Source organism: Mobula hypostoma, chromosome 2 (genome assembly GCF_963921235.1).
Source record: "Mobula hypostoma chromosome 2, sMobHyp1.1, whole genome shotgun sequence".
NCBI lineage: Eukaryota > Metazoa > Chordata > Chondrichthyes > Myliobatiformes > Myliobatidae > Mobula > Mobula hypostoma.
The window spans coordinates 27,150,468-27,175,826 of record NC_086098.1 but is presented as its reverse complement, the minus strand read 5'-3'; the positions used below and the strand labels follow the sequence as shown (position 1 = coordinate 27,175,826).

Here is a 25,359-nt window from a genome sequence, read left to right as displayed (position 1 = left end):
ATGTAATACTATATAATACTGTGCAAAAGTCTTAGGCACATATCTAGCTAGGGTGCCTAAGATTTTTGCGCAGTGCGGTATTTGTCAGCGTGGAGTGGGGAACGAGCTTGTAAATTTGGTGGGAGCAAAGGATGTTGGGAATGATGAGGGGAGAGCGCCGCGGGAAAGGTATGGGACCGATGGCAGGGGTTGGGAGGTGGTGCGGGTGCAGATACACCCAACCCTGAGACACCAGACAAGATCATTTGACGTGTGCTTAGCCCGCTGCTCTACTCTCTTTACACCCATGACTGGGTGACTAGGCACAGCTCAAATGCTATCTGTAAGTTTGCTGAAGATACAACCATCGCTGGCAGAATCTCAGACGGTGATGAGTGGGCAGACAGGAGTGAGATATACCAGCTAGTTGAGTGGTGTCACAGCAACAACCTTGCACTCAATGTCAGTAAGACCAAAGAACTGATTGTGGACTTCAGGAAGGGTAAGACAAGGGAACACCCACCAGCTCTCATAGAGGGATCAGAAGTGGAAAGAGTGAGCAATGTCCAGTTCCTGGGTTTCAATATATCTGAGGACCTAACCTGCACCCAACATATCGATGCAACTATAAAGAAGGCAAGACAGCAGCAGCTATATTTCAACAGAGTTTGGGGAGATTTGGTTTGTTACCAAAAACACTCACAAATTTCTACAGATGTACTGTGGAGAGCATTCTAACTGCCTGTATCACTGTCTCGAAAGACTGTGTCAGGAATAGCTTCTTCCCCTCTGCTATCTGATTTCTGAATGGACATTGAACCCATGAACACTACTTCACTACGTTTTTATTTTTATTTTTGCATTCCTTGTTTAATCTAACCATTTGCATTACTTGTTTAATCTAACCATTTTATATAACACAGAATATATTTGAATATACTTATTCAGCTTTTTCTGTATTATTATGTATTGCTGCCGCAAGGTTAACAAATTTCACAACATATGCTGGTGATATTAAACCTGATTTTGCTTCTGAAACAAGTGGTTTATTGATCATTACAGAAAGTCTCTCTGGTGCTTCCCGCTCTTTCCCCTCTCCCTGCCCCATTCCCACTCTTAGTCCACAATAGAGACACACATCAGAATCTGGTTTATCATCACTCACGTATGTTATGAAATTTGTTTATTTTTCAGCAAGTCAGGCAGCATTTATGGAGGGGAATAAACAGACAACATTCAGGCTGAGAGCCTTCTTCAGAAGTGGCAGTCCTGATGCGGGTCTCAGCCCAAAATGTCCACTGTTCCTCTCCATGGATGCTGCTTGCTTTGCTGGGTTCCTCCAGCATTTTGTGTGCTTTGCTCAAGATTTTCAGCATCTGCAGAATTTCCTGCAATTGTGAATGGTCTGACAAAGCCCGTGAGGTTTCAGATTCAAATTTTTAATAGCTGTACGTTCTTGCTGTCACACCTGTGGAAAGAATTATGCTTGCAGATACACCAGGTAATATCTGAGCCTGAGGTCTCCATTGGTCAGAGTTGACCGTGGATATTGCGTCCTGCCTGTCTAGATGTGCTAGCCTGACCAGTATGATAGGGAGAGCAAGCTGTTGTCCATGTAGCAAGCTCTCTTCTCCACGCATCTGATGGACCCAAAGGAACAGCAGGGACCAATACAGTTTGGCACCAGCTGCATCACAGGAGTTGACAGTCAGCATTGAACTCGATGTAGGACTGCCTTAGGAACTTTAGCTCTGGATTTTCCCCTCTGGGTTTACTCCAGAAGCCTTCCCCATGAGTGGGTGTTGCCAGAAGACAGTGGAGGTTTGAGATCAGAGTTTTCCATCTCCTGGATGAGCTGCCAACCGCAGCCAACGAGCCCCATCTGCCCAAAGCGATTGGTTTTAAGGCACCGGTAACCTGTCTTTGCCCCTTCTGTCAGTAGAAATGGTTCCATCGGGCTTTGTAGCTAAGCCACAAGTGAAGGACAGGGGCTGGACTTGGTTCTCAGAGGCTATTGAGGCACACGCCATTGGCATTTAATAGGTAGTGGGAGCTTGTCCCCATTACCAGCCCCGGCTATAACAATCTTAAGGAACCAGGTAATATATGTCAGGTTCAAAGTATCTGAACTTCTATCTATTCATGTTAATGGGTTTAATGAGTTTAAAAAAAAACATGGCAGTGCCTCTACTTCCTTAGGAGTTTGCGGAGACTCAGCATGATACCTAACACTGACAGACTTTCATAGATGTGGAGTATATTGACTGGCTGCATCACAGGCTTGTATGGAAACACCAATGCCTTTGAAAGGAAAATCCTACAGAAAGTAGTGGATACAACCCAGTCCATCATGGGTAAAGCCCTCCCCATCATTGAGTATGTCTACATGAAATGCTGTCGCAAGAAAGGAGCATCCATCATCAGGGACCCCCCCTCCCCCCCAACCACCTTGATTATGCTGTGCTCTCACTCAGGAAGAAGGTACAGGAGCCTCAGGACCCTCACCACCAGGTTCAGGAATAGTTATTTCCCCTCAACTATCAGATTGTTGAACCAAATGGTAAAACTTCACTCAAATTCATTTGCCCCATCATTGAACTGTTCCCACAACCAATGACTCATTTTCAAAGACTCTTCATCTCATGTTCTTGACATTTATTTATTGTTTGTTTATTATTACTACTTTTTCTATTTCTACAGTTTGTTGTCCTCTGCACTCTGCTTGTACCCCACAGTTGGGCTGTCTTTCATTGATCCTGATATGGTTATTATTCTGTAGATTTAGTGAGTATACCCACATGAAAATGAATCTCAGGGTTGTATATGGTGACATATATGTACTTTTAGAATAAAATTTACTCTGGACTTTGAAATGAGGGACTACAGATTGTTTTCGAAACAAGCCAAGCATTGGAATTCATACATCATGGACAATTGGGAGATTGGTCACGTGCTCTTGGCATGGAGCTCTGCCCAATGTAAATATACTAAATGATGCCCTACAATAAAATACAAACAAAGGAACAGACATTTCTTGCTTCAAATTTGAATGTTACTTCAATGTTACTTTCCCAGTACTTACCATTGGATGATTGCAGAAAAATTATATGTCAGGCGTTTTTAACAGTCCTTGTAGTCAAGTAGCCTGTACAGAGGTTAGAGGCCAGCTTCTCTTGTAAAATATTAATGCATGTGGATTAACCTTGGGTGGAATTAATATTGGAGGATAAATTCCTACCCCTTCATTCACATGATTTGATAACTCTTAAGTATGATGACTTTTAATAATCTAACATGAATATTTAATTGACAGATTTGTCGAGTAGAAAACTTCAGCTACAGGCTCTCAACTTGCTGGTGCTTCTCCTCCCGGATCAGAATAGGGACACCCTGAAGGTACAGATTGTATTGCACTTGCTTTTGTTAATTTCACTCTTACTTTTTCCCTCAAAAATGTACTTTAAAACACTTGGAACATTTTCTTATGTATCCAGTAATAATCTAAGCCCTTGTCCTCATTAGGTTGCTGATTTTTTTTGCATGCCTTATGATGTTAGAAGGGATGCAATGACTTCCAGAAAATCCAGGCCACTAGCTTGAAAGGAAGAGAAACCTGAGCAGGTTTTAGGCAAGTTCCTTTCATGGCCATCAAAGACCAATTCCAGCTCCAAGGTTTACAGAAGATGTGTCTAAAAGGAAAACAACTCATTACATTAGGGTCCTCTCGTAAGATTTCATCTAAACAATAATTTTAGTTTTAGTCAGAGACGTGTTGCTTCATGTTTGGATTGCTGTGTTTAAGGGTAGTGTGTATTTGGCTGTGATTCAGTTATGACACCATTATCTATAAGCTATTATGTCCAATTGAAATCATATGACCAAAATTTGCTTGGGCTATTGAAGCTGGTTACTATTTATGCCATTGAATAAGACAAACAATTTCCTAACATCTGTTATGCAGGTCACACAGGGCCAAGTTTACCCCATTGTGTTTGTCATTGCTCTGCGTGGCAAATCTTCATGCAGCTTTTAGCACCAGTTATCTATGCTAGTACTAGGTAGTCCCAGTGTGACTGGCACCTACCCAATTGATGATGTGTTCACCCAGCCAGGATTTCCAGGGTAAAGTACAAATGTATAATTTTAATAGAGTTGTTTAGTATTTGCAATGCATATCTCAATGGAAATTTGGCATACATTGTGGACTGAGTTGCTGGTTTATCAGAAGAGTACTTAAACATCTTTTTGATACCTGTCATTGTTGTGCCCCTGTTCAACAGCAACATAGGAACTAGGGACGAGTGTAGACCATTACGTCCTTCTGACGTGTTCCACAATTCAACGCAATCTTGGTTGATCATCTGCTTCACTATCCAATACCTAACTTCATACACCTTCATCTTCCTCAAATTTAGAGATATATTTACCCCTTTAGAACATAGAATATGTTTGGCCATTGATTTTTGTGTTGATACTATGTGGGCCATGGCAGTCAAAGCTCAAACTGGGCATGGCACCTGATGATGATGATTTTAACATACTTCAAGATCAATGTAACCCTTCCCTCCTACATAGCTCTCAATTTTTTTTCATCATTCATGTGCCTATCAAAGAGTTTGTTCAATGTTCTTATGTATTTGTTCAATGTTCTTATGTATCTATCTCTACAACGTTCTGAAAATATTTAATGAGTTAACTTCCAAAGCCTTGCATGGTAAAGATCTCTACAGGTTTGTCACCTTAAGGGGGAAGAAATGTCTCTTGAGTTCAGTTCTAAGTAGCATATCTATATTCTGCAGCTGTAACCCAACCATGATGAGTACCTCCTGTATCTAAAAGACCATAAGATATAGGGGCAGAATCAGGCCATTTTGGCCCATCAAGTCTGCTCGCCATTTCATCTTGGTTGATCCAGTTTTCCTCTCAGCCCTAGTCTCCTGCATTCTCCCCATATCCCTTCATGCCCTGATCAACCAAGAATCTATTTACCTCTGTCTTAACTATACATAAAGATTTGGCCTCCACAACTGCCTGTGGCAAAGAATTTCACAGATTAACCTTTAGGGATCCTGCACAAGGACTTTAAATTCCCTTTGCACCTCAGTTTTTTGAATTTTCTTTCCATTTAGAAAATGGTCAACCTTTCATTTCTTCTACCAAAATGCATGACCATACACTTCCTGACACTGTATTCCATCTGCCAGTTCTTTGCCCATTCTCTTAAACTAAGTCCTTCCGCAGCCTCTCTACTTCCTCAAAACTGCCTGTTCCTCCACCTGTCTTCATATTGTATGCAAACTTTGAAACAAAGTCATCAATTCCTCATCCAAATCATTAGCGTATAACTTTAAAAGAATCGGTCCCAACTCAGACCCCTGTGGAACACCACTAGTTACCAGCAGCCAGAAGAGGCTGCCTTTATTCCCACTCTTCGCCTCCTGCCAATCAGCCACTGCTTTATCCATGCTGGAATCTTTCCTGTAATACCATAGCTTGCTAATCAGCCTCATGTGTGGCAGCTTGTCCAAGGCCTTCTAAAAATCCAAGTACACAGCATCAACTGATTCTCTTTTGTCTGTCCTGCTGTTGTTTTTTCATGGATCTGTCAGGCAAGATTTTCCCTTGAGGAAACCATGCTAGCTAATGCCTATTTTATCATGTGCCTGCAAGTGGCCTGAGACCTCATCCTTAATGGTAGGACGATAAGACTATAAGACATAGGAGCATAATTAGGCCATTTGGCCCATCGAGTCTGCTCCACCATTCGATTATGGCTGATCCTTTTTTCTGCCCTCCTCAGCCACACTCTCCAGCCTTCTCCCTGTAACCTTTGATGCCATGTCCAATGAAGAACCTATCAATCTCTGCCTTAAATACATCCAGCAATCTGGCCTCCACAGCTGCCTGTGGTAACAAATTCCTCAAATTCACCACCCTCTGGCTAAAGAAATTTCTCTGCATCTTTGTTTTAAATAGACACCCCTCTATCCTGAGGCTGTGCCCTCTTGTCCTAGACTCCCCCACCATGGGAAACATCCTTTCCACATCTTCTAGCTAGGCCTTTCAACATTTGAAAGGTTTCAATGAGATCCCCCTCCTCATCCTTCTAAATTCCAGAGTAGTCCCAAAGCCATCAAACGTTCCTCATATGATCACTTTTTCATTCCCAGAATCATCCTTGTGAACCTCCTCCTAATGTGTGGCACCTTGTCATTCTGAAAGTCCAAATATACAACATTCACTGCACCACCCTTTATCTATCCTATTTGTAATCGCCACAAAGGATTCCTATAGGTTTGTCAGGCAAGACTATCCTTTAAGGAAACCATGCTGACTTTGTTCTATCTTGCCCTATGTAACCAAGTACTCCATAACCTCATTCTTAACAATTGACTCCAACATCTTCCCAACCACTAAGGTCTATAACTGGTCTGTAATTTCCTTTCTGCTGCTTTCCTCCTTTCTTAAAGAGTGGTGACATTTGCAATTTTCCAGTCCTCTGGCCAGAGTCCAATGATTTTTGTAAGATCATTACTAATGCCTTCATTGTCTTTACCGCTACCTCTTTCAGAACCCTTGCTTGAAGTTCATCTGGTCCAGGTGACTTGTGTGCCCTTAGGTCTTTCAGCTTTTCAAGCACCTTCTCCCTTGTAATAGTAACTGCACTGACTTCTCTTTCCTCACACCCTTCAACATCTGACACACAGCTAGTGTCTTGCACAATGAAAACTGTTGCAAAATACTCACTTAGTTCACCTGCCATCTCCTTGTCCTCTATTATTGTTTCTCCAGCCTCATTTTCTTGCAGTCCTATATCCAGTTTCATCTCTTTTATTTTTAGATACCTGAAAAAAGCTTTTGCAATCTACTATGATACTGTTTGCTAGCTTGTTTTCATATTTCATCTTTTCCCTCGGAATGATTCTTTCAGTTGCTCTCTGTTGGTTTTTAAAAGCTTCCCTATATTGCCACTAATTTTTGCTTTGTTATATGCTCCCTCTTTTGCTTTTTTCATTTTCTTTGAATTTCCTTGTCAGCCACGGTTGTACTATTTTGCCATTTGAGTATTTCCTTATTTTTGGAATACATCTATCCTGTACCTTCCTCATTTTTCCCAGAAACTCAAGACATTGCTGCTCTGCTGACATCCCTGCCTACATCTCCATTCAAGTTACTTTGGCCAACTCCTCTCTCATACCACTGTAATTTCCTTTTCTCCACTGAAATACTGCTATGGCAGACTTTACTTTCTCCCTATCAAATTTCAAGTTGAACTCAATCATACTGTGATCACTGCCTCCTAAGAGGTTCTTTATCTTAAGCTCCCAGATCGCTTCCAGTTTATTACATAACACTCAATCCAGTACAGCTGATCCCCTAGTAGGCTCAATGACAAAACCTATCTCCTAGACATTCAACAAATTCACTCTCTTGAGATCCATTACCAACCTGATTTTCACAATTGACCTGCATGTTGAAATCCCCCATGACTGTCATAACATTGCCCTTTTTAACATGCCTTTCTATTTCCCGTTGTAATCTGTGGTCCACATTCCAACTACTGTTGGGAAGCCTGTATATAGCGTCCTTTTACCCTTGCAGTTTCTTTACTCAACCCACAAGGATTCAACATCTTCCGATCCTATGTCTCATCTTCCTACTGAACCATTCTCAACCAGCAGAGCCATGCTAACCCTTCTTCCTACCTTCCTATCCCTCTGATACAACATGTAACCTTGGACATTCAACTCTCAACTACAACCATCCTTCAGCCACATTCATTGATGGCCACAACATCATTCCTGGCAACCTGTAATAGTGCAACAAGATCATTCACCTTATTTCTTATGCTCCGTGCAGTGAGATAGAACACTTTTGAGTGCTATACTTGCTACCCTTTTTGATTCTGCATACCTAATGTAGTGATACTCACCCTGCTAGCTGCAATTTTATCCTATCATCTGCCTGCCCTTTCTGACAGTCTGCCTGTACACTATCTTTGCTTTTTTAACATCCGTCCTATCCTGATCCTTTCAGCCTGGTTCCCACCCCCCTGCCAAATTAGTTTAAACTCTTCCCAACAGCTCTAACAAACCTGCCTGTCCCCCCTTGGGTTCAGATGCAGCCTGTCACTTTTGTACAAAGTTGCCACACAAGTTGACAGGATGGTTAAGAAGGCACATGTTAGCCTTCATTAGTCGGAGGATTAAGTTCAAGAGCTGCAGGCTAACGTTGCAGCCTATAAAATCTAGTCTGAACACATTTGGGGTATTGTGTTCAGTTCTGGTTATTAGAGTGAGTGTGGAGGAGATTTACCCCCCAAGATGCCGCCTAGATTAGAAGACGTGTCTTGTTAGGAAATATTAAGCAAGCTAGGGCCTTTCTCTGTGGAGCTAACTTGTTAAAGAAGCAAAGATGGAGTGGACAGCCAGCACTTTTTCCTCCAAGCAGCAGTGCCCAATATCAGAGGATATCCAATTAATCTGAGTAGAGGAAAGTTCGGGCGAGATGTCAAGATGTCAAGGGCAGGGTCCCCCCCCCCACACACACACACACACACACAGAGTGGTCTGTGCCTGGGGATTACTGCTGGCAGGTTGTGTTAGAAGCTGGTACAATAGGTAGGCACTTGGATGTAAGAAAAACGGAAGATTATGGACTATGTAGGAGGGAAAGGTTAGATTGAATATGGAGTATGTTTATATAGGTCAGCACAACATTTTGGGCCAAAGGGCCTGCACTGTGTTGTGTTCTGTTCCACCTTCTATGTTTTAGATAAAACCACCTTTATATCACAAGTATCAGTATTCCTTTTCAGAAGAAACACACATTTGCTGCACTGTGAGATTAATGCCAGTCATTGAAATACCCCTATTAAAAGCTGAAAAATGTTATCAATACAGCATCTGTTAAAAATGCAATACTGTACTTGCATTAAGGAGTTTGAATGTGACTAACTCATATTTATTGTTAACAAAACTGGAATTACATTATTAGTTATCCAGAGGGAAACCAGTAGCCTGTTTACATTGCAGGCTATAAATACAGAAGACAGACTTCCCTTTACATCTACTGGAAGGAATAATCCAGAATTTGTGCAGACTCTGCAGTGTGCTTTGATTTATTTATAAAATTATAACTTTAAGGTCAGTAAAACCTTGTGGGTCTTGATCATATAATTAATATTATTTTACAGGCGTTGCTTGAATTTCTTCAGAGATTAATTGACAACAGGGAAAGCAACAAAATGACCCTAAACAATGTTTCTGTTGTCATGGCACCCAACCTGTTTATGTTTAAAGGGTGTTGCTCAAAGTCAAGTGCAAAGACACAGTTTGAAATGGCAACTAGGACAAGCAACATAATGCGTTACCTGATTAAATACCAAGACCTGCTTTGGACGGTAAGAATAATCACAGTTTGTATTACTTGACTTGTGGAAAAGAAGCTTTTTCAGGGTAATTGTCATACTGTCCTGTGGGAGAACATGTAATTACAGCTCTACAATTTCCTTGCGTAATTTCAGTACTAATTTCAGTATTACACAGTAAACTAATGCTGGTAAGTTGTTCCTATAGGAACATAAGACATGGGAGCAGAATTAAGCCATTCAGCCCATGGAGTCTGCTCCAGCACTCCATCATGGCTGTCCCGGATCCCACTCAACCACGCACACCTGCCTTCTCACCATATCCTTTGATGCCCTGACCGATCAGGAAACAGACAACTTCTGCCTCAAATATACCCACGGACATGCCCTCCACTGCAGTCTGTGGCAGAGCAATCTACAGATACACTACTGTCTCTGGCTAAAGAAATCCCTCCTTACTCTGTTTCAAAAGGTTGCTCCTTAACTTTGAGGCTGTGCCCACTAGTTCTGGATACCCCCACGATGGGAAACATCCTCCCCGCATTCTTCTAAATTCCAGTGAGTACAGGCCCAAACTACTTTTTCAAACAAATGCTCCTCATATGTTAACCCCTTCATTGCTGGAGTCATCCTCATGAACCTTCTCTGGACTTTCTCCAATGACGACACATCCTTTCTGAGGTATGGGGCCCACAACTTGACAGTACGCCAAGTGCGGCCTGACCAGTGTCATATAAAGGCTCAGCATTATCTTCTTGTTTTTATATTCTATTCCCCTTGAAATAAATGCCAACATTGCATTTGCCCTCTTTACCACAGACTCAACCTGTAAATTAGCCTTCTGGGAGTTTTGCACAAGGACTTCTAAGTCCCTCTGCACCTCTGATGTTTGAATTTTCTCCCATTTAGATAATAGTCTTCACCATTTTCCTTTTACCAAAATGCCAGTCATACATTTCCCAACACTGTATTGCATCTGCCACTTTATTGCTCACTCTTCCAATTTGTCTAAGTCCTGTTGAAATTGCATTGCTTCCTCAGCATGACCTACCCCTCCACCTATCTTCATATCATCTGCAAACTTTGCCACAAAGCCATCGATTCCCTTATCCAAATCATTGACATAGAACGTGAAGAGCAGCAGTCTCAATACTGACCCCTGAGGAACACCACTAGTCTCTGGCCCCATTTATTCCCACCTACTGCCTCCTGCCTGTTAGCCATTACTCTATCCATGCCAGTATCTTTCCTGTAACTCCATATGATTTTATCTTGTTAAGGAGCCTCATTTGTGGCACCTTATCAAATGTCTCCTGAAAATCCAAGTCAATAACATCCACTGCCTCTCCTTTGTCCACCCTGCTTGTTACTTTCGCAAAGAACTCTTAACAGATTTGTCAGACAAGATTCCCTTTACAGAAACCATGCTGATTTTGACTTATTTTATCAGTAGTCGCCAAGTGCCCCGAAACCTCATCCTTAATAAAAGGCTCCAACACTTTCCCAACCACTGAGATTAGGCGAACTGGCCAATAATTTCCTTTCTTTTGCCTTCCTCCCTTCTTAAAGAGTGGAGTGACATTTGCAACCTTCCAGTCCTCTAGGACCATGCCAGAATCAAGTGATTCTTGAAAGAGCACGACCAATGCATCTATTATCTCTTCCTGTTAAGGTTCTATTTTTTAATATACATTAATGTAGCTATGACACTTTTCTTTAGCCAATAAGAAACAAGACTTCACAATGTGAAATTTCTCGAATTCACTGTTTGATTCTTAGCCCCAGTCTAATTGGCTAGCCCTAAACACATACCCGTTGGAAATGACCACTGGCAATTGGAAACACTGACTGCTAGCAAAAGGTTCAGCTGCACACGTGGTGATGCAGGTGCTGAATTAACCTGCTTCCCCCACACATCAAGTGTGGGAGCAGTGTGTTTGTTGCCTGGTCTTGTCTTTGACCTCTCCCAACAGGTAAACAAATCCTTTCCCATTTATGTCATCAACTTCTATTGGAGTCAACATTTGGTCTGTAAGTAGCTCTCCTAATGGGCCAGCCCTGAGCTGAAAATTTGAAATGCGCATTCCTAATATTATATTGTTTTCTTTTAATGTTCTGTTTAGCTTTGTATTTGATAAAGTTGACATATCTACTCTGATTCTGCACTGCGAATCAGGACCTTACAGGTGGAAATTACATTCTCCAAATTCTGTTCTTATCTAACAAGTTATAACTAATGAATGCCATCAATAATTTATAATCCCTCTCCTGCACCATTATTTATTTCCATTGACCCTTTCTGTGCCATTTCTCAGCACCATTGTACAAAAATACACCAGCCTTCATTGACCAAGGTGCTGAGTCTAAGGGTTGTTACAGAGTCACAAGAGTCATGTTGCAGCCGTGCAATATGTTGATTAGGCCACACTTGGAATATTGTGTGGAATGCTGGTTGCCACACCACAGAAAAGGTGTGATTGCTACATTTACAAGGATGTTGTCTGTATTGGATGCCATGAGCCATAATGGAGATTTGAGGCTGGGTCTTTTCCCTTCAGTGAAAGGCGGCTGAATGGTACTACGATAATGGTATATAAAACCATGATAGATATACAGCTGCAAGAAAAAAGTATGTGAACCCTTTGCAATTACCTAGATCTCTGCATTAATTACTCATAAAATGTGGTCTGATCTTCATCTAAGTCACAATAAGAGACAAACAAAATCAGCCTAAATTAATAACACAGACTATTGTACATTTCATGTCTTTATTGAACACATTCTTTAATCATTCACAGTCCAGGCTGGAAAATGTATGTGAATCCTTGTATTTAGTAACTGGCAGAACCTCTTTTAGTAGCAATCACCTCCACCAAACGTTTCCTGTAGGTACTAATCAGACTTGCACAAAGGTGAGGGAGAATTTTAGACTATTCCTCCATACAAAACTGTTTCAGTTCATCAATGTTTCTGGGATACCTTGCATGAACAGTTCTCTTCAGGTCATGCCACATCATCTCTATTGGGTTAAGGTCTACACTTTGACTTGGCCATTCCAAAACACTAATTTTCTTCTTTTTAAACCATTATGTTGTTGGTTTCCTCTTAAGTTTTGGATCATTGTCTTGTAGCATCATCCAACTTCTATTGAGCTTCAGATGACGGACTGCTATCCCGACGTTCTCCTGTAAAATGTCTTGATACAATTTTGAATTCATTGTTCCCTCCATGATTGCAAGCTGTCCAGGCCCTGTGGCAGAGAAGCAGCTCCTTCCACCGTGCCTCACATTTGGGACGAGGTTTTAGTATTGGTGCACAGTGCACTTTTTTCCTCCAAATATAGTGGTGTGGATTTCTGCCAAAAAGTTTAACTTTTGTCTCATCTGTCCATAGAACATTGTCCCAGAAGAGTTGTGGAACATCCAGGTGGTCTTTTTGCAAACTTGAGCCTTGCAGTAATTTTTTTTTGGAGAGCAGTGGTTACCTCCATAGTATTCTTGTTCAGTGTTTTTCGATTAGTAGACACAAGAACAGAGACTTCAGCAAGTTCTAGAGATATCTGCAGGTCTTTTGCTGTTACCATTGGGTTCTTTTTCATCTCCTTCAGCACCTTGGTGTGATCTTTGCAGGATGTCCACTCCTAGGGAGAGTAACAACTGTACGAAATTTTCTCCATTTGTAGACAATTTCTCTTATTACTGATGGACACTCGGGTCTTTAGAAATGCTCTTGTAGTCTTTCCCAACTTCATGCATCTCTTCAATTCTTCTTCTAAGTTCCTCTGAAAGTTTTTTTGATTGAGTCATGGTGCACATAAACAGTCTTTCTTGAAGAGCAGGCTCTGTTGGTAACCTGACTTTGTGTGCTTTTTTATAGAGAAGGGCACCTCTACAACCTACACCTCCAATCTCATCTTGTTGAGTGGAACACCTGACTCCGTCACTTTTGTAGAAGGCATTACCCCAGAGGTTCACATACTTTTTGAACCTAGACTATGATTGATTAAATTGTTTATTCAGTATTAATGAGAAGTAGTACAATTATTCGTGTGTTATTAGTTTAGGCAGATTGTGCTCGTCTATTATTGTGACTTAGATGGAGATCAGTCCACGTGTTAGGAGGTAATTGCAAAGGGATGACATTTTTTTCTCGCAAGTGTAAATGGGTAGATAGCCAGAGTTTGCTTACCTGTGGTATGGATATTTCAAACCAGGGGCAGAGCCTTGAAATGAGGGGGAGGAGGTTTGACAGGACACGGGGTAATTATTTCTGAAATGAGCTGCCAGAGGAGGTGGTGGAGGCAGCTACATTAACAGCATTTAGGAGGCATCTTATCAGATATTTGAATGATGGCATAGATGGAAATGGAAATAATGCGTGAAAATGGTGTTTAATATAGTTGGTATAGAAACAGTAGGCTGAAGGACCTGAGAACACACACTTGTCCCTCACCACCAACCTTCTTGACTTCTCCATTATCTAAATACCATGTGGCGTGACCTAAATATAAATGAAATTTTCTCAAATTATTTATTCTGAATATTAAGCAATAGTCTTCCAACTGTTCACGACTGTTCATACTGCCCCCACTGAAATAATTCCTCCTCCTGGCAACTATCCAAAAATCAATCTGCCTATCACTTTGACACGTAGGACAAGTGTCTCTACCTACTCCCCCGTGTCTTGACGAGAGGGCAGTAATGGAATTACCACTAGTGGTACAGGGATGGAAATAAAAAGGAATCTCCTCTTCTGTGATTAAATACTTTAATGAGGTACAGAGATGACAGTAATCTTAATGTGACTGCTGACACTATGATATCCTTGCAAATGAGACACTATTTCCAGTGTATGTTCAGTTCAACCTTCCTAACTCCAGTATTTAAAAGGCTGAGAGGTTTTACTTTTAAGTTAAAAATCTGCTGTATCCAAGCGCTGCTTAAGCAACAACTTCCAAACCCTCCTCTCCTGGCTTGAGCATACAGTATTTTAGTTAATTTCCCTTTACCTGTCAGATTATCTGAGACAATTTTTAATGTTACATACAGTATATATATTTACTTTTGAAGTGATGAGATTCAATTTCAGTAGTTGCTATTTAATAATATGAAGTGACACAATTTGGAAAGAGAAATAAGAGTGGTAAAAGGTGGGCCCTATAGAGTAATAGATAGATAGATATTGTATCGATCCCAAAGGAAATTAGAATGTCACAGTGGCATTACAAGTGCACAGATATACAAGTATTAGAAGAGATGTAAGAAAGAATAAAAAATAAGTTACCTCAAACAGTCTCCAACAGGAGGGAATCATCACTTTCCCGGCTCATTATAGAGCCTGATGGCCGAGGGTAAGAATGACCTCATATAGCGCTGATTGGAGAAGCACAGTTGTCTTGGTCTATCATTAAAAATGCTCCTCTGTTCAGCCAAGGTGGCATGCAGAGGGCGAGAAACATTGTCCAGAATTGCCAGGATTTTCTGTAGGGTCCTTTGTTCTACCACAGCCACAGTGTCCAGTTTGAGTCCTATAACAGAGCCAGATAAACTGATTGGAGAGTTTGTTGGCATCACCCATGTTGATGTCATTGCCCCAGCACACTGCTACATAGGAGATTGTACTGTTGACAACAGACTGGTAGAACATATATGAAGGAGAGGCCTGCTTACTCCAAAGGACCTCAGTCTCCTCAGGAAGTAGAGGAGTAGCGACTCTGGCCCTTCTTGTACACAGCCACTGTGTTGGTGGTCCACTCAAGTCTGTCATCCAGGTGCACCCCCTGGTACTTGTAGGTTCTCACCACATCTACATCCTCAACGTCAATAGTAACGGGGAGTAGTGCAGGCTTAGTCTCCCTAAAGTCCATCTCCATCTCCTTTGTCTTATTGATGTTGGGCTGCAGATGATTAAGCTCGCATCATTTGACAAAGTCCTCCACCAGGACCCTGTATTCATCCTCCTGTCCTCCCCCTATACACCCAAGTATTCTTGAATCATCAGAGAATTTCTGCAGATGACATGACTCGTTTTATCTAAAGTCCGAGGTATACATGGTAATCAGGAAAGGAGTTAATACAGTCCCCTGTGGGGCCCCAGTGCTGCTTATAACCATGTCTGACACACAGCTCTGAAGCTGCACAATCTGTGGTCTGCCAGTCAGGTAGTCCCTTATCCGGGATACAGAATCAGGTTTATTAGCATGTGTTGTGAAATTTGTTAACTTAGCAGCAGCAGTTCAATGCAATACATAATATAGAAGGGGAAAATAATATTAATAATAAATATATCAATTACAGGGTATATTGACTAGATTAAAAATTGTGCAAAAAACAAATAATATACATTAAAAATGTGAGGTAATGTTCACGGGTTTAATGTTCATTTAGGAATTGGATGACAGGGGAAGAAGCTGGTTTCTGAATTACTGAGTGTGTGCCTTCAGGCTTCTGTACCTCCTACCTGATGGTAACAGTGAGAAAAGGGCATGCCCTGGGTGCTGGAGGTCCTTAATAATGGATGCTGCCTTTCTGAGACACCTTAAAGATCTCCTGGGTACTTTGTAGGCTGGTACCCAAGATGGAGCTGACTAGATTTACAACCCTCTGCAGCTTCTTTCAGTCCTTTGCAGTACTTCCCCTCCTCTCCCCCCACCCCCCCATACCAGATAGTGATGCAGCCTGTCGGGATGCTCTCCACAGTACATCTATAGAAGTACAATGGAAGTACGTCAGTTAGGCTGTAAGTGGAGACTGTTTGCAGTTCTCATTGCCACACTATAGGAAGGATGTGAAAGTGCTAGAGAGGATGTGAAGGAGATTCACACAGGTGTATCCTGGATTGGAGCATTATAATTCAAAGTAAATTTTATTGTCAGAGTACATACCACTTAAATCCCAGAGATTCATTTTCCGGAAGGCATAGTCAGCAAACCTATAGAATAGGAACTATGACAGGGTAGATGAAAGATCAAGTGAAGTGTAGAAGACAGCAAACTGTGCAAATGTAAATATAAATAATTAGCAATAAATAACGGGATCATAAAATAACAAGATAAATAGTCCTTAAAGTGAGATCATTGGTTGTAGGAACATCTCACAATTCTGATGTGCAGGTTATTGGTTCAACAGCAGAAAGCAGGTTTGGAGAGAATTTTAGTTTTGTTTTTCTCATCTAAAATGCATCACGTGTAATAGCCAGCGCCTCTTCCCCAGGGCACCACTGCTCAATACAAGAGGATATGGCTTTAAGGTAAGGGGTGGGAAGTTCAAGGGGGGATATTAGAGGAAGGTTTTTTACTCAGAGAGTGGTTGGTGCGTGGACTGCACTGCCTGAGTCAGTGGTGGAGGCAGATACACTAGTGAAGTTTAAGAGACTACTAGACAGGTATATGGAGGAATCTAAGGTGGGGGCTTATATGGGAGGCAGGGTTTGAGGGTCAGCACAACATTGTGAGCCGAAAAGCCTGTACTGTGCTGTACTATTCTATGTTCTATGTAATCAAGTAGAAGGTATACAAGCCTTAGAACATGCCCCACCTGTCTCAAGAACAGTTACTACCCTTCAACCATCAGGCTCGAGCAAAAGAGGATAATTACACTCACCTATTGGGATTGCAGCAGCAAGAAAAGAGCATGCCCTGGTTGGTGAGGATCTTTGATGATTGATGCTGTTTTCCTACGACAGCATTTCATGTAGATGTGCTCAATGATCAGGAGTTCTTTACCCATGATGTACTGGGCCAAATCCACTGCCTTTTGTAGGGTTTTCTGTTCAAGAGGCATTGGTGTTCCCGTACCAGGCCATGATGCAGCCAATCAGTATACTCCCCACTACACATCTACACAAGTTTGCCGAAGATTTTGATGTCATGCTGTATCTGTGCAGATGCTGAAGGAAGTGGAGGTGCTGTTGTACAGTTGTACAGACTCTGAGTTTGATTTGATTTCACCGGAGCGGAGGAGATTAAGGACTTATTTGACACAGGTAGCGAGGGTAGATAGTAAATATCATTTTCCCATGATTGAGCTGTCTAAGACAAGAGGATAGAGGTTTAAGATGAGAAATAGGCAGAGTAGAGGGGACCATAGGGGAGTTTTTTTTTCCACACACTGAGTGGTTGGTGTCTAGAATGGTAACTTGATGAGGATGCAGATATTCCAACAACTTTGAACAAGCATCTAGACCAGGGGTTCCCAACCTGGGGTCTGCGGACCTCTTGTGACCTCTAGTGTTGGTCCATGGCATAAAAAAGGTTGGGAATCCTGATCTCGACCAATACTTAGTCACAAAGGTGTATAAGGCTATTAACCTAATGAAGGTAAATGGGATTAGTGTAGAGAAGTAGAAGCAGCATTGAGTTCATGGTAGGTCGAACAGCCTATGGTGTGGTTTTATGACTCAAATAATTTGGGTTTGACATTAATTACACGTGATGCATTTTAGATGAGAAAATAAAACTAAAAATCTCTCCGTACCTGATTTCTGCTGTTGAACCAAGTTAAACAAATGAACCTGCATGTCAGAATTTTCTAAAAGCTTCTTAAATCAAAATTTGGATATAGACCCTTCAGTTTATGAATGCTACAGCTCTGATAATCAAAACTGCAAACCATCAGACCTCTTAAATACATGCACAGCTTGACTTCCTCAAAGCACAATGGATTATCAAAACAAATTCTTTAGCTATATAGTCACAAAGCTTCATCAGTATAGGTATACTTAAGTCTTGCTTCCAGGTGACTGCCTGAATCTGTGATGATCTTCTGGCCACATGCATTCAAAATCAAGGTCTGTCTGGGTCAGATTGTGTGTTAGTGAAATCCTCATTAATACAGTCCTCAGCAGAATTTAAGATAACTAGAACTTTAGTACTCTTGTCTTAACTGCTCCCAAGTTCATTCAATCATCCATTTTTTCTGTTTAAGCAATAGCTTGAGTTTGCAATCATGACTTATTTGCATATCCGAATCAGAATTAGGTTTATTATCACGGACATATGTTGTGAAATTTGTTCTGCTATCAACCTGCTACATCCTCCTCCATAAGCTCCTCTAGCCCTATAACAAAATTTCTGAGGTCCTCCAATTCTGGCCTCATGGGCATCTCTGAATTTATTCACTCCATATTTAATGGCTGTGCCTTCAGCACATCAAACCAGAAAACTAAACTGTGAAGCTTCCTCCATAAAACTCTGTCCCAGTTTATCTTCTCTCCTTTACATAGCCCCTTAAGTTCAAAGGTCAAAGTACATTTATTATCAAAGTAGTATATATTATACAATCTTGAGATTCGTCTCCTAACAGGCAGCCACGAAACAAAGAAACCCATATATTAAAAAAACGACTGTTGAACACCCAGTGTGCAGAGAGAAAAAAAAATCATGCGAACAGTAGCTGCAAGCAAATAGCGTACTGAACTGAAGTCTGCAAAGTGTGTCCCATAGTTCAGCATAAAGCTGAGTCATGGAGCTGCAGTCTGAACCGGCCCATTCCTTGCCTCAGGACCTGACACCCTGACTTTTTCAGTCTTGCCCAGCGCCTAAATCAGTGACCAAACATCAGGTCCCATCGCCTCAGTACGCTCCGGGGCCAAGACCACACCGCCTCGATTCGGCCCTGTGCTTGTGTCCGTCCAAACACTGAGTTCAGTCACCCCAATCTGCCCTGGTAGCTGGACCTCATTGCCTTGATTTGGCCTGTAACCAACCTTTTTGATTTTGCCCTGCGCTTAAGTCTCCATCCAAACGTGGAGTTCAGTCACTTCGGTTCACTCTGGTGCCTGCACCTGGCCGCCTCGATTTAGCCTTCGGCACGGCGCTTAAAGTGATCAAACTTTGGGTCTTCCTCGCTCTCAGCAACAGCTCACCTTGCCTCGGTCACAGACTATTACTTGCAATGATCGTTTGCCAAAAAAAGTGTGATTAACAAAGTATTTAGTTAATTTCCTTGTTTTATTTGCCACCAGCCAAAAGATGCTGAAGTTCTCTGGTGCCAGCTTAACCCACTACTTTAACTAATCTTCCCCTATGTTTTTTTACATACTTTGTGTCAAACCTCTTTTTTTGAAAATGGTTGTTTTGCCAATTGGAAGTGGTATTTTAATGTATGTACCTTATCGCTGTTCTGTTTTTTCTGTACCCGTCAACATTTCAAAGGCTTCTGTACTTGTCAACATTCCATACTATTTATACAGTTTGCCAGACCATTCCAGTGCTCAACAATAATCAACGTTAATGATCTCAGTTGAATACTAACACAATTATCAAGAAGCACTTATGAAAATTAATATTTGCTTCCAATATCTTCCAGGTCCCAAAATTTATTATGAATCAAGTTCGACAGCAAAACATTGAAAACCATAAAAAGCTGTCTAAGGAAAAGGCTGTAAAAAAGCTGCTGAAAAAGATGTCATACGATAAAGATAAGCATGATCGGAACCATGCTGAAAGGAATCTAACAGATGTATGTAAGCTATAACATCACTTTGATTTGTTTCGAAATACTTCAAGGGAATGTGAAAAATTAACCCTTGTGTGGATAACAGATACCGCACAATAGCTCTTTGGCAAGACAGATCTATAAAACACTGCGGTATCATATTGCACTAGTTCGCAAAAAAAACTTAACAGAGACTACAGGGAAATGCCTGTCACCCACACAAGTAACCTTTGGATTTCCCCTCCCTCTCATTGTAGTGGGTTCACACAGAGTGAGATGCCTCTACAGCAGATTAGATCTGGGCCTTAAAATATCTTAAGCCTTATAGCTGTATAAAGGTTGATTACTTGGCAGACTTTGGCACTTATTTGTGGAATGCAGATAGTTATCTCTAAATAGTGTCTACTTCCTGAAACTATTCCCAATCCATTTATTGTTTTATTAATAATTCTGACGGGGGTGCAGAATCAGTACCTGGAATGATCCAATTGTTACTTTTTTTTTGCAGTCTGTAATACTTCAAGGTGCAATACGGGTTCAGGCCCCATCTCTTTCCAAAGTTTCCATGGCGATTCAACTAACAGAGGAACTGAAAGCTGGAGATATTTTGGCACGTTTCCAACAATGTCTTGTTAAAAACAGGTAAGACAAATCCTCAGATTTCCTTTTAGCTATCTAATATTTGAGTTCAACAACAGGCCTTGATATCAAATTAAAGAATTGCATTTAGAATTATATTTCCATGCTTCATGTCATTAATTTTGCACCAAACAAAAATAATCAATTTCACGCTAAGAAAGATCATTACCCTCTATCTCTGCAGTAACTATTATCATTTTGTTGTCAACAGGATACCTGAATCTTCCAGTAAAGATGAAGTTTGTTTATATGAAATTGGAGGAAATATTGGTGAGATTTATTATCAATTGCATACAGTATGAGTATCAGATATGTAAAATGAAATTGCATTAAGAAATATTTTTCATTACATATTCATCAGGAATAGACTTTCTGCGCCCAATTTTAGTTTCTAGTTTTTACAGCAATAGATGAGATGCAAATTAAAGTTTGCTCTACCCCAGGGGCCCCCGACCTTTATTGCACTGCGGACCGGTTTCATATTGACAATATCCTTGCGGACCGGCCGAGCCGAGTTGGGGGGGGGGGTGGGTAAGTGTTGCCAACAGACAAGAGTAGCAGTTAATTACGTTGTTTACCTCGAGAAAGACTATAATGACCATGAAGCCTTGCGCGGGCACCTGTGCATGCGTGTATCTGCTGATCTTTTGCCACAAATCGTTGTTGGCAATTCTGTTCGGGGGGGGGTGTAATCACAACCAGAATATAGGTGATAAGTGGCTAATACACCCAATTTCGTTTTTAAAAGGTCTTATCTAACGAACTTAATATTAAACACACAGTGCATATTTTCCTTGCATGAATATAGCGATAAGTCAATTATCAGGGGAGGATAGGGAGCTTGAAGTAAGTTTTGAGCGAACTTCCAGTAGAAGTGGTAGAGGCAGGTTCGATATTATCATTTAAAGAAAAATTGGATAGGTATATGGACAGGAAAGGAATGGAGGGTTATGGGCTGAGTGCAGGTCGGTGGGACTAGGTGAGAGTAGCGTTCGGCACGGACTGGAAGGACCGAGATGGCCTGTTTCCGTGCTGTAATTGTTATATAACTCACTTATAAGTCAATAGCATCATAACATTTTAAGTAACGTCTGGATATTAAACACACAGCACATATTTTCCCCGTATGAACGTATAAAATCATTGCAACACACCAGTATCGCTGAACCAGTGGGAGGCCTGGGCTGAATACTTGTTTTCCTGCAACAAGATGGAGCCATCGAGGAGTGATGGGAGACAGCGATACTCGAACGGGGTTCCTTATGTCCAGTCTATTCCACAATTTAGTTTTCGTTGCATTCATTTCAGAGATATGTTGGAAATGGAAGCAACGTTTTCAGTGCTTTCGTGGCTATCTCAGGATATTGAGCCTTGACTTTGATCCAGAATGCCGGTAGAGATGTTATGTCAAACATACTTCTCAGCCCGCCGTCATTTGCAAGCTTGAGGAGTTGATCTCCTTCCCGCACTGACATGGATGACGCGCGGGTACTGACTTCGCATGTGTTCAAGCTCAACAGGGAATGAGGAAAGGTGCAGCTGACTCATATCATTTCCTCGCGGCCCGGTGGATGGGGACCGCTGCTCTACCCTCTCCAATTTCTATCAGAGGTGTATTACCTCCTTTACAAATACAGTACTTCCATTTCTCAAATCTGTTGTTCCTATGATCTTCCCTTATAGGAATACCAATTATTGTTCAAAGTATCAATTATTTGTTTAACTGCAAGTTTGAGGTTTGTTTTGTTCATTGTTTTCTGTCATCCTGATTTTAGTCCATTGTTACATTAACCTGCAATTGGCTGAACTCATGGAATTTCTGTTCCTCAGTCCCATTTGTAAAGACTGTTCTGACAACGCAAATACTGACAGAACAGGGTCTGCATATCCTAATTCTTCACATCACAAATTAACTGAATTGTTTACGGATAACCTGACCTCTTCAAGTGAATGACAAACTTGGCATGGGTAGGTGCAGATGTTCCCCACTTCCAGCATTTTTGTCTTTATTTTTGTTCCAGAACCAGTTACGATAACTGATTATCGTGTTGTTTAATGTTAGGTGGTGCACAGAACAAGACGTACCAGGGAGAAGTTTATCATTGGTGGTGGGGTGGTGGGGTGGGGGGGGGGGGGGCGGTCAGTTTCTGTCACTGGGACATTACCATGCAGATAAGCAAAGGTGAGGAAAACGTATCTGTCAGGAACATCAAAGACATTGGATCAACTTTGTAGTAACTTCCTATTTAATATGGAAAGTAAATCTGAGATTCAGCAAATTTTCAGTGGAATTAGAGCTAAATATGCCATATTAATGTACTTTTTGTGTAAATTGCTTTCAGGTGAACGCTGTCTGGATGATGACACATATATGAAGGACCTATACCAACTGAATCCGAAAGCAGAATGGGTTATAAAGCCTCGGTGCCAGTGACACTGCTTCAACAATAGACTAGCAATATGATTAAGTAAAACCAGACATTAATGGTTCTGTATAGCAAAGGAGACAACATAAATCAAACAGACTCACTATACCTGTACCTGGTATATGCAGAAGGACAAGAGACGAACAATACAGCTATAATGAGTCAAATTCAACAGCCAATTTGCTCTTGGACAGATAATGAAAAATTGCCAGCATGCTTGAAAAATATTTATGCAAAGTAAACATGTCCATATATGGATAACCATAAAAGAAATCCTTCCAGCAGCTCAGGAATGATGCAACCAAAGGTCTTAGCTACCAGCCACAACGTAGATTACCAAAACTGAAATAACATTGCACATAAAGCTACTACCATCTGAGCTGAAGCATTAATCCAAACATAAAGAGCAAACTGTTATCAGAATTTATGAAATAAATTCAGCATCCTAAACCTTCTTTGCCAATCAAAGGGCTAATCTCCTACCTCAAACAGAATTGCCCTTCTTCATGGTATATTTCACACATAGGTTATTGATAATAAATCTGGTTCTAATACTGCCCTTTTCTCAAATCTCTTGATTCTTTTCCAATCCAAATCTCTTATTGAACACAGTCACTGACTGAGGCACTACAGCCCTTCAGGGTAGATAATTCCAAAGATTCCTCACCCTCTGTGTGAAGAAATTTCTCCTTATCTCAGTTCTAAAAAACCTATCCATAATTTTGAGACCATCATTTTAGTCTTGACCCTACAGGTAATGGACACATCCTCCTAGTGTGTACTCCATCAAGCTCCCTAACACTTTTAAATATGCCCAGTAAAGTATCGAAAGAAATGTCATACGATTGTGTTGCGTCAATCTGCTATTGTAAATAGGAAGTTCTGGGTTTTTTTTAACAAGTTGATCATCAATTCTTTGATGAGACATTCTCTGCAAAATCAAAATGGGATGGATGTTTTGGAAATGTTTAATGGAGACACTATACATGAAGCAATTCCATAGATTTGTTGAAGTAGTCTCCTAGATTGAAATAACAGAATAATGTACATTTATGATGTCCCTTTTCATTTATTCCCAAAACCTTAAGCATGTATGTTATAAAAATATACACATGCTTTCAAGAGGTTACATCCATTAAAGGTATTGATTAAAAAATTGTATGAGAAATTTAAACCACTTGTGCTAGATTATGATGAATATATTGTAAATTAATGGCTGTTTAATGCACTGTCTATTCTGTTTTAATTCAGTTTTAAATCTGTACAGTCACATTTTCTAGTCTTGTAAATAAAATGTGTATATATTCTACTTCTTGCAATGCAACTCCTAAATTTAACATTATTAGTTTTAAATAACAACATACTGTATGTGGGGAAGGTTTGTAAGGGTTATAGAACATTCAGCATTGATACAAACTAGTGATATTTTTTGCTAATCACTGAAAGCTTGCAGTTTAAACAAAATAAAAAAGTATGATGATATCATCCAGAAAATATCCACAATGAATATCTGGAAAAGAAAATCTAATGGGACGAAGTTACTCATTGATATTTCATGAATATTATTCAACCCAATGTTTACCCCAATGTGACTGAAAAATAGATATACATAGAAAACACATGGGCAGTTGGTGGATTTGCACTCTGTTCATTGGCTATAAAAGGACAACCTGAGACTATGAAAGGCACTAAGTAAATGCAAGTCTTTTTCTTTCACTGCCTTTGACATTCTTTTAAAAAAAATTAGAATTACATTTGTGTTGCTGAGGGAAATGATTTGCTGTCCACTGTAATTGTTTCTGCCTTAATTCAAAAATAAGAAAAGAAAATGTTGAAAAAAAAGTCAAAAGAGCAGGTCGATTTTCCGGGTCTGTGACCCTTTGTTCCAGCATTTTGTGTTTTTTTTTTATTTGTTTCAGATATCTAGCATCTATAATTTTTTTTAAAAAACCTTTCATCCTTATTCCTTGCATCTGATTTGCCTTTCTGACAAGACAAAGGAAATCCTTTCTGACATAAAAATAAATTAAAAAAAAACTTGTATTTATTTTGCACCTCATTGCATCCTCCTGATTACAGACAATAGATTACTTCTGAGGCATTTTCACTGTTTCTTTGTAGATAAGTACAGATGCTAAATGGTTCTTTGAAAAATGTACCACGGCAACATGTGAGGTAACCAGATAATCTTATTTCATTGATGTTGGTTGAAAGAATTGTGCTGCAACATCTACACTAGAAGAACTTCTTGCCTTTTTTTCACCCTCCAGACTGTGCCATGAGACAACTTACATCCACCTGAGTAGTTTAACACTGTAAACACAATTCATGGAACAGTATACACAGTATAATCTACTGTATTATACTGAAGGGTCTTGGCCCGAAACGTCGACTGTACTCTCTCCATAGATGCTGCCTGGCTTGCAGAGTTCTTCCAGCATTTTATGTGTGTTGCTAGTATAGCACAGTACAGGCCTTCTGGCCCACAATGTTATGCTGCCATTTCAAT

The 25,359-nt window shown here is 40.6% G+C and overlaps 1 protein-coding gene across 2 annotated transcripts in view; it reads left to right on the top strand.

The window, feature by feature from the left end:
• Positions 1 to 24,721, top strand: part of arhgap18 (Rho GTPase activating protein 18) — a 138,262-nt gene extending 113,541 nt beyond the window's left edge. Inside the window, exons 10-15 of one of the 2 annotated variants that reach the window (XM_063034566.1) lie at positions 3,293 to 3,375; positions 9,176 to 9,382; positions 19,657 to 19,809; positions 20,294 to 20,427; positions 20,636 to 20,694; positions 22,767 to 24,721. In XM_063034566.1, the coding sequence (XP_062890636.1) occupies positions 3,293 to 3,375; positions 9,176 to 9,382; positions 19,657 to 19,809; positions 20,294 to 20,427; positions 20,636 to 20,694; positions 22,767 to 22,858 (728 nt within the window). In that variant the 3' untranslated portion in view covers positions 22,859 to 24,721. The remainder of the gene's footprint in view (positions 1 to 3,292; positions 3,376 to 9,175; positions 9,383 to 19,656; positions 19,810 to 20,293; positions 20,428 to 20,635; positions 20,695 to 22,766) is intronic. The other variant, XM_063034556.1, reaches the window with a different exon arrangement.
• Positions 24,722 to 25,359: the final 638 nt, after the last annotated feature.